At 34.9% G+C, this 13245-nt stretch overlaps 1 protein-coding gene and 1 long non-coding RNA gene across 3 annotated transcripts; one reads left to right on the forward strand and one right to left on the reverse strand.

Moving 5' to 3' along the window:
- Positions 1-1407: 1407 nt before the first annotated feature.
- Positions 1408-3669, reverse strand: LOC133798367 (uncharacterized). Its single transcript, XR_009875837.1, has 4 exons — positions 2983-3669; positions 2828-2902; positions 2296-2357; positions 1408-1577 (listed from the first exon to the last, which is right to left on the reverse strand). It is a non-coding gene; the product is annotated as an uncharacterized LOC133798367 (long non-coding RNA).
- Positions 3670-4921: 1252 nt separating this feature from the next.
- Positions 4922-10823, forward strand: LOC133798366 (protein NEDD1). Of its 2 annotated transcripts, XM_062236622.1 has the most exons (11): positions 5225-5346; positions 5514-5560; positions 5805-5917; positions 6283-6543; positions 6638-6742; positions 7108-7173; positions 7363-7584; positions 7955-8533; positions 9177-9782; positions 9993-10169; positions 10261-10823. In XM_062236622.1, the coding sequence occupies exons 3-11, from the start codon at positions 5870-5872 to the stop codon at positions 10366-10368; spliced, it is 2172 nt and encodes a 723-aa protein (XP_062092606.1). In that variant the 5' UTR covers positions 5225-5346; positions 5514-5560; positions 5805-5869; the 3' UTR covers positions 10369-10823. The 2 variants fall into 2 exon arrangements, with proteins under 2 accessions (XP_062092605.1, XP_062092606.1); XM_062236621.1 differs by lacking the exon at positions 5514-5560 and having other exon boundaries at positions 4922-5346.
- The last annotated feature ends 2422 nt before the right edge of the window (positions 10824-13245 follow it).

The raw sequence follows: 13245 nt of genomic DNA on the forward strand, positions 1-13245 counted from the left end.
AAATATATGTACAATACATTTATAAAAAAAATACTTAAAAAATTATTAAATTATTTCATTATAAATTAAAATAAATTAACAAATATATTGATGAGATTCAAACTATTACTATTTTAATAACATAAATTTAACTAATAGATAAACAAATTCAAATCCAAGTCTTTTATTAAAAAAACAAGTCCTTAATCCTTAAATAAATATATATATATAATTAATATTACTACTACTATTATTATAGAGGTACAGGTCAATTGATATTCCTTGTTTAGTGAATTACTTTATAACCCTTGAACTTTGTTTAGAAAATTATTGGTGGATGATTTTTGTAACAACACAAAACTATGAGCACCTGAGCTTTGTACACGAGCACTCAAATAAAATAACGATGACTCAATATATTTATGTGCTGAGATTAACATTTTTTAAGACTTAGGTAACAGATTGATATTAACATTTTTTAAGACTTAGGTACATCTATTTATAGGTCAATAGATGACTGTTACAATGGATTGGACCATTGTGATGGTTGTTCAAGACATATTTATCAATAAAAAATAGTTACAATATTAATAATAACACTTCCATAAAGTTCAGTTAAGTCGTTGGCCACAGATAAGAGTCGTTTGGCCTGGTTGCGACTTTTGTGCGTTTTCTGCTTGCTGAGCTGAGCATATCACACCTTTGAAGACGGTGGTTCGAACTTGCAAGCATGCTACAATGAGAAACTTGAGGTTATCATTAAAAAAAACTTGGGGTCATTCTCACTTTTGGTATCTCTTAACATCTCCATTATGTGAGCATTCTCTTTTAACACTTTTTTTTAATGGTAAAAGAACCTTCATAGTTCTTTGAAAGGCTAAAAGAAGCCAAAGTACATTACAAGCTAACAGCTCAAGGTCTAAGGCCAAATATAGATAGGTAGACCATGCCACCACACTTTCCCACTCTCTAGATAATCTAGAGCTAACTTAGCTAGAGAATGGCCTGTGAATTGGTCATTCTGTTGCAGTGCACAAAAGATATATCAATAAAATTCTTACACGGAGAATCTATACTTCCAAAACTACCCTAAAAGCAAAGTGTTTCATAACATTCTTGTTATTAACCTCACATACCATAAGGCAATCTGTATCCAGTATGATTGAGTGGAATCCCAATCGCTTACACAGAAGGAGACCCTGCCGTACAACCAAAGCTTCAACAACATAAGGTTCAGGCGTCAATCCAAGAGGAGCGGTTGTAACACCCTCACTTATTTTAGTTAAAACCATATTTGAGGTGTTACGTTTTAAAACTATATCATAATTTATTACTGCGGAAGTCTGGACATTTTTTTTTTTTTAAACTTAAAAACTTATTTCACATTATTTACATTAAACATAAAGTGTGTCTCAAACATATTATACATAAGTATTAAATAACCCAATTTATTTTCAAAACATAACTTCACACTTTATTACAAACATCTCACTGATAACTGAAATAACCCACAAAAGGTCGATATGTTCATATGTACAAATCAGGGTCAGGACCATGCTTCAGTTCTCCTCATGTCATTCACACATTTCTTTCTCTACCTGCAACACAAGACAACTGTGAGCCTAAAGCTCAGTAAGCAAAGTAATGCATGCAATGCTAATGATTACCCAATATCAATGGACATACACAACTTCTTTTTAAATTTTGGGCCCCTTAATATTGTGCACACTGTTTGAATTGGTCAATGCCTGCAGGGCTTGTTACACATACAATATAAAATCCCATGGGTTCTCCTCCGGCTAGCCATCACCACAGTAGGGCACATTAAAAACTTTATTCCATCGTTGCCCCGTCGGGCTCAAGAGTTAAGGCGGCCACACATTGTGGTGTCAATACATATAACAATAACTCATATGGAGGAGAAATAAAAACAGAAACATGGCAAACAATATAATTGGTTCACTAAAACCTAGCCCAAATTATTGGGCAGCCACTATAAGCCTACTATAGGCCTCCGTTTACACTTATTAACACTTTCATTTGCCTTTTCAAAACAGTGGCACTGAACTTAAACTTCTTATTACAACTTTCTTTTATGTTGCACAAAACTTGCAAAGGCATCATATAATTAATCATCATAATATCATGCATGGTCTTATATCATATAATAATTTACCATATCACTATTATGCCATGCATACAAATTTATGATGAAGTGTCAATGTATGTTAATACCACTTACTCACAAAATATTCATATAATGCATACTTTCACATAACATGTAATTCTTGTGTTGCAGTTGAGTACTTTACTTACCTTCTGTCCAAAATATAATTCACCGTGTAACAAATGGTGTCTTAGGTATTGATGTGCTTATCCTGACAATGGCATGGATTTCTCATCATAATGATGGCAGTAATACATTGAACTCTCATTTAAAAATACCCATAAAACATCATATCAAATTTCATACCCAAAACATGCCTAAAATGCCTTAAACCACCTAGATCGAGCATTAAATTTATCTTAGACATTTGGAGAAATTTTGACAGAGTTTCCCCTTAATTTTAGCTATCCTCAAATATCAAAATCAACCAATAATCAACATCAAATAACCTGTCATAACCATATATATCCCAAATACCAACATAATTCATCATAAAGTTATCATATACCGATTTTGATAAAATTCTAATTTCCTAGATCATCACCTAAATTAAATGAGTCTCCACATCTATTCAAACATTTATAAACATATATACTCTCTTATAAACTCAATCAAATAACCAAAAATTAGCTTGTACTCCAAGAACCCCAAAAACCTCATAAAACACAAAATTTCACTTACCGAGCAACTTTTCGGCGAAAACACTCTCTTCAAGCTTTTCTAAACCTCAAACCACTTGGAAACCCCAAGAAATATCTTAAAAAAGATAAAACACCATATATAAGCTTTCAGAAAAATTAAAAAACATGGTTTAACTTCCAAGTACAAGAACTTACCATAAAAAGGCTAGAACTAAGCTTAATCTACTTCTTTGGCTTTGCTTTCACTTGGATCTCCTTAGAATTTCTTCAAACCAGCCAAGAAATGGTTTTTGGTTTTCTTTTCTCTCTGTTTTTCAGAGTAATGGTCGTGTAAAGTGATAAGGTTGATGAAAATTCTTTATTTTCAATGATTTAGCCTTATTGTATCAAAATTTGACACCTTTCATCTCATCATTTCACCTTTTGACTTATGAAAACCTTATCACTTCAATAATTTCGACTTAATCATCTGCTAGGCCTATTATCCTTATGTGTAAAACACTCACACCAAACCTTAGGTCCATATGACTTCATACCCAATAGTTATGCTTACCCAATCGAGCGTAGCGCACTTATGCTAAGCTCGTTTTGACTTTGCATCAATACCACTGATTATGTATACCTCCCATCAAGAATTGATCTAATGGTTCTAAAACCATTTTTACATCATCAATGAGACCTTAATCATACCTCGATTACATTTGGTAAATCCATAAATACTCAATTTTACACCGAAATACTAGTAATCGACATTGTACTATTTTTCACTACTTAACCTATTTTGCCTTCTATATCTCACTTTCATCACTTAATTCCATGCCTTGTCCATATTTTTCATACTTTCTTATATCTTGAGCACATCAAACACCCATAAAAGACAACTCAAATACCACAAGGTTAATAATATTGAGCATACATATAGACATCACATACACAACTTTTATACTTATACATGAAAACACTTATAAGAATATGCATATGCTCAAATTATACATATTGTATGATATGTAATGCAATGCAATCATGTGATTATTGGCTATATTATATCAAAATAATGTGGGTGCTACAGCGGCAAAGGATCCCATCACCCCACCTAAACCATCGCACAACACCATCTCGATCCAACTTTGAAGTGAGTTAGATCAAGACATGCATCCACGTTGACTTTGATCAATCCACTTGCTTGTGAGGTCATTTTCTCTATATGAAGTGAAAATATCCCACGATAAAAATCATGTAAGAAACACAATGATTATTAATTATTGATGGATGAAGCCTCTCATTATAACTACCCAAAAATTAATAAAAGGTAAAAAAAAGGGGGTTTTTCATAAATATATATTTTCTTTTTTTTTTTTACAATTTTTGGTTATTTTTTTCAAAAATACTACCTTAAGTTTTCAAAAATAAGATTTCAATTTTTCTATTTATAAAAATACGATGTAAAAAAAAAAAATTGTACAACAACTAGATATCAACCCACTACATGCTAGCACATTAAAAAATAACTAAAAAGATAATAATTAGACAAGAACTAGGAGTTAATCAATAACATACTAAGACATTTTTAAAAAATCAAAATATATATGAAAACAACTAAATACCAATTAAATATCAACACAATAACAGAACAATTATACATAAACTTAAAAATACAAAAATAACTATATATAAACCTAAACAAGTAAAAAAAATATCACAAAAACAACTACAAGAACAACTCAAAAGACGAAAATCAGGCAAAACTAATTTTAAATTAGTGAAATTATAGTAAATGACCCAAAATAATAGCATGAAGAAGCTAATGTCTTTATTTTTAAAATTGTAGATAAATGACCCATTTATATTGTTGATTACCTAAATTATCATTTTACACCAAGACCCAAGTGAATATTATAGTTTACCTAAGGCTAAAGAGGTTAAAGAGGGTAAGGATAAATGTTGAATTTCCCTATACTAATTTTTTATATTGGGTTGTTAGTTGATTTTTTTTAAAATTAAGACATTTATCTAAATAATGGTTAATTTGAGGGATTTTTGGTCGATGTCCCTTTTAATTTTTTTTTTTTTTTTAAAGTATATTATGTAAATTTAAACAAAAAAATTATAAAGTAGAATACAAGCCAAGCCGTGAGCTGATGGGCCATGGCAATGGTCCATTGCTAGCGTATGAACATTGAAATTTTGGTTCTGCTTTTCGATATAGGGTTTTCAAAACTCACAACAACAATTTTTTTTTTTAATAAATTGTTAAAAACTCATTTTCTCAATTTTGTTCCACTTTACTTTCAAAATTTTCCCGAGCGTTGTAAACACACAGGTTTTCCCGGATTTTTTTTTTTTTTTTTGAATTTGGTGGCATTCCCATTTTTCAAACTTGAGAGAGTGAGTAGTGAGCGACGATGAATTCATCAGATCCATCTGTGGCATTACTGGCCGCGAGCGGTGGTGACACTGTCAAACTTTTCGATGTGTCTGGTAAGCCTGGCGATCCATGTACCTTAAGCTACACTCCATCTCCAGGTTGCCAAGTCAATTCTGTCAAGTGGAACCACACAAGTGAGTAGCTAATTATTGTATTTATTTTATTTGAATCCTTTTCTGCAATTTTGTTGAATTTTACTTTTTCTTTTTTGGCCTTACAAAGATCTGTTAAGTTTTAGTGTTCCCTCTTTTTGATTGAGGGTTTTTTTTTTCACATTACATGTTCCCTTCGCTTTGTGAAGAGGGTCGATTTTTGGTTGCTGGAAAAAATGAAGATGATTCTCGTGAGGTGGTTTCTGGGTTTTCTTTCTTTCTCTTTTTTCCTTTCATTTTGTTTTGTAATCATTTCGAGTTTGGGGTAGGTCAGTGGTTAGTGGTTATACTCATTGTTGAAGAATTATAGTTAAGCTTATTTGTTTTTTTTTTTGGTGTATGATTTGTTTTTGTTGCCTGAATTTTTTAGCTATTTCCTGGGTTTTCTTAGCTACGAAAACAGTTTATGTATCAATAGAAGTGGGGTGTGATTCCTGCAGATTTGGTGGTGGCCAGTGCTGGTGATGATAAGAAGATTTCATTATGGCGGAAGAGTGGACAGAGCATGGGGACCATTCCGGTTGCTGGGACTGATAGTGGAGACAACATTGAGGTTAGTAGTTTATCAATGCAGTATGTGTTTCGTTCTTATTCTCGTGATGTCATCGGGTCAGCATTTAGAGTACTTGAATTTAAATATGTCTGGCTCATCCATAACTAATTAACTACGAGCACATTTTAAGAGATATGAAGAATAGGAGATGGTTTTCTTCTAGCAGTTGTACTCAATGGATGATAAGACCATGAATGAGCTGTGTAGAATGTCACATCCAAACTTCTATGGAACTTTGAGTAGGTTACACATTCAAATCTGGTAGCGAAATCAATCTTTGATAGTCTTCATAAATCTACATCTGCAGGCCTGAATTTCTTTTCTTAGTTTAGTTAATTTATTTCTGGTTAATTCCTTTGTCCCAGGAGTCTATTCTAGCTATCAGTTTCAGCAACAAGGTTTCTAGATACATCTGTACGGGTGGAAGTGGCCAGGTTGTTAGAATATGGGATTTGCAAAGGAAGCGCTGTATTAAATGGTTGAGGGGTCACACAAATACGATTACTGGTGCAATGTACAATTGCAAGGATGAGCACTTGGCCTCCATTAGTCTTAGTGGGGATCTTATACTTCACAACCTTGCATCTGGGGCACGGACTGCTGAACTCAAGGATCCAAATGAGCAGGTTGATTTTGATGTTTTGTGTTTGTCGTTTACATTGCCAACTTCACGTGTATATTTTTCTAGTAAACTATATGTCTGCTGGATTTTAAGACCAGGTATTGAGAGTTCTTGATTATTCCCGGATTAGTAGGCACCTTCTAGCGACTGCAGGTGATGATGGGACTGTACATTTATGGGATACTACTGGTCGCAGCCCAAAGGTTCACATCTTTTTTTCTTCTCTTCTACTTGCCCTCAAGAGATATGGTTATAGTGAATAAAATATTCTAAGTTTTAGAGTGCATAGGTCACTTTTATTCTTCTGATCTGATCATTAACATTTGTGCTGAAATTGTCCTGTTGCTTCCTACGTTTGAATTACCAATTCCCATTGAAGTATTATTTTCTTAGCCAATTTTAAATTAAGGTTTATACTTCATATCGAGTTTCATATTTGGAAAAGACATAATGTTATCTGGAAGTATGTTCCTATTGCTCCCTTTGCTTGGTTGTCAACACTCCAATTTTTGTCTTCTAAATTAAATTAAGTGTATCTGACTCTCTCTCCATTTATAAATTTGACCAGGTCTCTTGGTTGAAGCAACATTCTGCACCTACTGCTGGCATCAGCTTTTCACCTTCCAATGATAAGGTCTCTTGTTATGCATATGCTCAAGCATACTAAGATGTGTACTGACTAACATTGGCATTGTATTTACACTGAACTTATTGTATGAATAACGTGACTTACAATCATAATGCAAGAGTTGCGAAGCTGCTTTACTGTCTGAATATTAGTGGGAAACAGTTAATCATTCTGTTATTTCATTCTCCATGACAGATAATTGCTAGCATTGGTTTAGATAAAAAGTTGTACACTTACGACTCAGGATCTAGAAGACCTTCATCTTGCATTTCTTATGAAGTACCTTTTTCTTCATTGGCATTTAGAGATGATGGCTGGGTACTGTCAGCTGGAACAAGCACTGGTCGTGTAGTCTTCTATGATGTTCGTGGAAAACCAGAGCCATTCACTGTTCTTAGAGCTTATAGCAGTTCAGAGGTAGCTTTCTTTTTTATTTTTCCTATTGCCTCTCTATATCTTATTAATTGTAAGTGCCAGCTCAAATGCTTGTTTTCCAAACATGCCTGAATAGTTTTTTGTATACCAGTAGAAATGAACATCTGAAAAGGGGGGAGGGGGATTACATCTTTATGGTAGTGTCTTTTTTCTAAAACTGAATCATCAAAAAACAATATTAATTAAATTTAGATTCACGAGGGTCCCATATGTTTGCCCACGAATGAGAGACTTTTCATTTCCCCTCTCTTTTATTTGTATTTTTATATTTTTCCTTTTTTCTTTAGAAGAATAGAACTTATTTTGTCTATACAAACAATTTGAATTCTAATCACTTCTAGTATTTTATTAGGCTGTTACAAGCTTATGCTGGCAAAGGTCAAAACCAGCTATTGTAAATGAAAGTAGCTGTACTGCTGAAACTGCCCTTTTAGGAGATGCTGTTGAAGATTCAATTCTTATGCCTGATCCACTTCCTTCTATGACTTCGTCGAGCCTCTCTCTATCTACAGCAGTACCAGGTTCTCGGAACCCTAGTCGTTCAGGTCCCTCTCTTGAAACACCTTCAATTGCAGCAACCAGCAGTGGATTTACATCAGGCATGCTACACATGCCTTCTGCAGAGGAAACACCACAGCGAAACCATTTGTGGCCAGGTGGAGCATTGAGTAGGTTACACGCCCCGCGTTCAAGTTATAACTTCAAGGATGAAATGGAGGTGTTCTCTCCTCTTGTGGATGTTCAACCCATCACACCCACTCTTGACAAGTTCTGGGATGATCCTGAGAAATCAAAAAAAGAGCATTTGCTATTAGACAAGAAGCCATCTTCACTTCTGTTTCCTTCATCTACAAGGAGATTTCCTTTTTCAAAGGACGGTGGCATTGATCATCCAATATTTGATTGGAAGCCTAACTCAACTTCTGAACAGGTCTTAGTCTTTCTTTAGCTATTATTTTCTCAGCTGACCATGTAATCCAATACATGACAATATTATCTTTTGAATATCATTGAGCAAGAGTCTCTGGTCCTTGGTTCTTTTTCTTTTGGCCTTACTGTGTCTATATTTTGCACTAATTTCTTACAAGTTACTGTTTTATATAATATGCTTCTTTTTGGAGCATTTATAAATTGATAGCATTAATTTACCTCTTTTAGGTTTTTTGTAGTCCCAAGTGCCCTGACATTCATCTAGATAAGAGGTTGTGCTATCAGTTTTTGTCACTTATTTTGATCCTCTTAATTGTTGTAAATGAATAATTTAAAGACATATTAAATGAAGGAACGAAAAACAGAAGGTATTGAGTATTTGCTTTTGGTCAGTTTTCTTATTCTCAGATTCTTAACGAGATAAAATTGTGGGCTGACACTTGACCTATAAAGAATGTGGTTACTCCTCCTATGCTTAAATTTAGCTGTAGCATTTGTTCCTTAATTATTTCGAGCTTATATGTGTAATGTGTACATCAGTTTTATGTTTCCAATAACATTGATGTGGAGGTTTGATTCCTTCTGACTCTTTTATGTAAAATTGTAAGTTCTCAATCAGTATTTCATGTTTTCGCAACGTGCAGGATGATGCCAAATCTTCATTTGGAATGTTGGGTTCAACACCCTCTCCATCTTCCAAGAGTGAGGACTCCTCATCCATCACACCTCCTGAAGCTTGGGGTGGTGAGAGACCATCTGATAAATATGCCCACCTGCGCACTTTGCCGTCTCGATTGGGAATGTTTGCTTCTAGTAGTCAGACAACAGGGTCACTTTTTTCTGGATTACCCGATCTGTCCTCAACAAGTCAAGCAACTATTAGCTCCTCGACAAATTCAAACTTTAGTTACGCAAACTTGCGAAATAAAGATATTTCTTTAAATCAAGAGAGTTCAATAGCCCTTCCAGAACACTTGACCTCTAGTTCAATGGCTATGTCTCCCAGTACCAAAGCCATTGTAGGACAAGCTAACCTTGATCCATCAGCTTCTCCATCCCTTCCTCGAAGATTTTCTACTTACGCAGAGAGAATAAGTACTACGTCTTCCTTTAGTGATGGGGCATCACTCTCTACGGGTTCGCCAAAAGTAAAGAAAACTGGAGTTGAAAGAGAAGAACTATTTAGCAGCATTTTATCAAAGTCAGAAGCATCAGCTGCCTTAGAACTGGGAATTCTTCCCACAATAAATGTAAGAGTTTAGATGTATTGGATTTAATATTGCCTTGAATTGCATCTAATTGTTCATGTTTTATTTTTATATTTCACTCTTTTGAAGTTATGAGCATTAAAGTTACAGCTACATATGAATCTTGGTTGATATTACAGCTAAGCAGATATTTCTATCATGCTCCTTCTGTTATGCATATTTAGATTAAAATGGTTAATTAATACGTTGCAGGGGGGAGCCTTACAACCACAGAAGATCTCTCAGCAGGATGCACAGCAAGGAACTTCTTTTACACTCCAGCTTTTTCAACGTACTCTGGAAGAGACTCTAGATTCCTTTCAAAAATCAATGCATGAAGATATAAGGAATCTTCACATTGAAACATTAAGACAATTTCATATGCAAGAGGTATGTATGTGTGTGCGCTTTGCTTGGACTAGAATTTCTTCTACTTTTTACCTTGCTCCTCCTGAAGTTGTTATGGAATCACTTTACCCAGATGGAAATGTCAAACGTAATGAATGTCATTCTGGAAAACCAAGCTGAGCTGATGAAAGAAGTTAAGTCTCTCAGAAAAGAAAACCAGCAACTCAGGCAATTGCTTTAAACATTGGTTGGTTGAGAGTTATCGTTCTCATATTCATTCCCGGTAAAAGATTTAAGCTTTTCATGTTTTTTCATTTTTATGTTTGCTCTTGGCGGCCACTTGATTGGAGGCAGCTGAAATTGGTTATCAAAAGGTAGAGAGAGAGGAAAAAAAATGTGAAGACAGAAGAAAATTTATGTACAGCAACTATCTCAGCGAATCAATTGAAGCTTTGAGTTGAGTGATGCTATTCAAAATTTGATATAGAAGGGGTTCGTTCAGTCATCCTTAAACTTTGTATGTCTTTTAATGTATAGCAATCAGCGAGTTCGAGTTTTAAAATAGAGCTCCAATACGAACTTGGAATGATTTTGAGTTTTTGAATTTGCTCTTCTAGGCAGCTTTGGTGCTTGAGTTTTGTTCATTTCTGTTTGCCATGAACATCTGGTGAATGCTGATCTAATTTGACTTGATTATACTTGATGTTCCTTAACAAATGTCGCACTTGCAAATTGAATTCAGAATTTGCATTTGAGCTTCTTAAAATTTTGCAAAAGCTCTTGGGAAAAAGATAACAATAAAAGTAAATTTCCAAGAACAACCGGTCTATAATTCACGAAAGTGTCTTATATTCCAATACTTGAAGCCATCTATTGAATTGAAAGAGAAGAAAAAAACAATTTATCAGCACCCACTTTAAAAACTCTACCTGATTTATTTTACTCAGCCAAGGAAACATAGCGGGGAATTTCAGTGGATTAGTAATGATAGGAAGGAAGATGGCCATGTCCTGAAACATGCTATGATTGCTACTACAGAGGATTTACTTGATGGTACACCAGTTGCTGGTAATTTGATAAGTGCAGATCTGACTGATGTTCATATTACATTTGACCTGGGATCAGTAGCTAACTCTAATGTAGTTGGGAAAGAGGGTAGACACAAAGTAGCAGTGAAAAAAATGCTGGTAGACTCGGGATGGAGAAGAAGACTACACCTACATCATCTAATGGCTATATTGAAGAAGATGCTCAACAAAGTGGGCCTTGCACTGAAGCAGATGTTTCTACAGTTTTTTATTCATCCACCTTATTGAATATACTGTCGACGAACCCTGTTTTCTAGGGTCGCCATGAGCCATGAAGATCAAATGTTGCAATGTCCAAGGACTGGGAAATCCTTGGAAAGCTCAAACTTTGTTGTCCCATATTCGTGAGCATCATCCCGGGATGATCTTTTTATCTGAAACAAGACTTATGCGCCAAAAGATGGAGTGGCTCAATACTCAGTTGGGGTTTGAATATTACCACTCTGTGGATGCCAAAAGGGAGGAGTTGAGGTTTGGCTCTCTTCTGGACTAGTTCTTTTACAGTAATTATTATTTCTTTTTCTTCTCATTATATTGATTCTTTTGTTACCCATGAATTTGGTCTTGACAAGAGGTTTACTGGATTTTATGGTGATCTGGATCCAAATCGACGAATACATTCTTGGGAGCTTCTTCGTCGTCTCAGTGCTCTGACTAAGGGCCCTTGGGTTTGTAGAGTGACTTCAAAGAAATATTGAGTGTGGCTAATAAAGTGGGTGGTGGAGAAAAACCTACTTATTTAATGAGAAATTTCAGATATGCAGTGGACGATTGTGCTTTACAAGAGCTGGCATTTGAAGGAGGAAGGTTTACCTGGTGTAATGGAAGACAGAACAATCTATTTTTGAAAGGTTAGACCATGTTTTTTGTAACGCTCTGGTTACTCCAAGATCGTTATTGTGGACTTTAAACAGTGCTTAACTCGCTAAACGAGTCATTTGGATATAAACGTGCATCTAGGTGTTATTAATAGGCTAAGGTGAAAAATCTCGATTAAAAAGAATTGATATATTTTATTTAAAACATTAAACTGTACATGGGCCCATAAAAGTGCTTACAAAGTTATTTACAATCCAAAATGGTCATTACAGTATAAAAGTTACAACTCCCAAACCTAAGCGGCAAAAATGAGAAACACCTTGGTTGTGGTGATCAAGAAGTCGCATATGTACACATCGCCACCTATGCTCTCCACTCAAGGTTGGGTGAGCTTTTCTTTCCCTTTACCTGCACCATATAGCACCCGTGAGCCAAGGCTTAGCAAGAAAACTTATTACTGCATGTATGTAATATCAATAAATGATTCTGATAATCATTTTGGGGCTTGTAGCCCTAATCAGATAGGTGACAAATAAGTCATACTCTGAATAGATGACTAATAAGTGTATCTCTATATAGATGACTGATAAGTCTATCTCTGAATAGATGACTAATAAGTCTATCTCTAGGGCTCTGCACCTTAATCCATGTGACGTTCAGCCACCTGAGACTTTTGGCCCTGACCCTACATAACTAGCCTTTAGACTAAACAAGCACTTTTATTTTTCATCAACTTGGGGTCGATCAAGCATTTCATGCTCATGTTGATTAGATCTAATCATTTCAGACTGAGTTAAACACATTAATGTCATTCTTGACTCTTAAGTCAATACCATATGACCAGTGCCTAGTATTACCGCTGAAATTGACAGATAAGTCACAGCTTCATGATCAATACTAAACACCATTGTTGTTCCCTGACTAATAAGTCAGTACCATACACAGATAAGCAAACCTTCTATGCATTTACAATGAAATCAATGTCCATATATAGAGCACTCAACATGCTTCATCAATAACCATGCATGTCACGTACTGGGTGCAGTTTTCTTACCTCTGGTTTGAGCGATAAATAATAAAAGAACGACCTTTGAGAACGATCGGTCCTTAAGTCTCTTAGCGGTCACCTAGTCATAACCAAATATGGAATTCCATTAATAAAATAAATAATAAAAGGTTCGTGGTCGAAACCCCGCTCCTCGGGCCTCGAA

This window comes from Humulus lupulus, chromosome 8, assembly GCF_963169125.1.
Source record: "Humulus lupulus chromosome 8, drHumLupu1.1, whole genome shotgun sequence".
NCBI classification, from domain to species: Eukaryota; Viridiplantae; Streptophyta; class Magnoliopsida; order Rosales; family Cannabaceae; genus Humulus; species Humulus lupulus.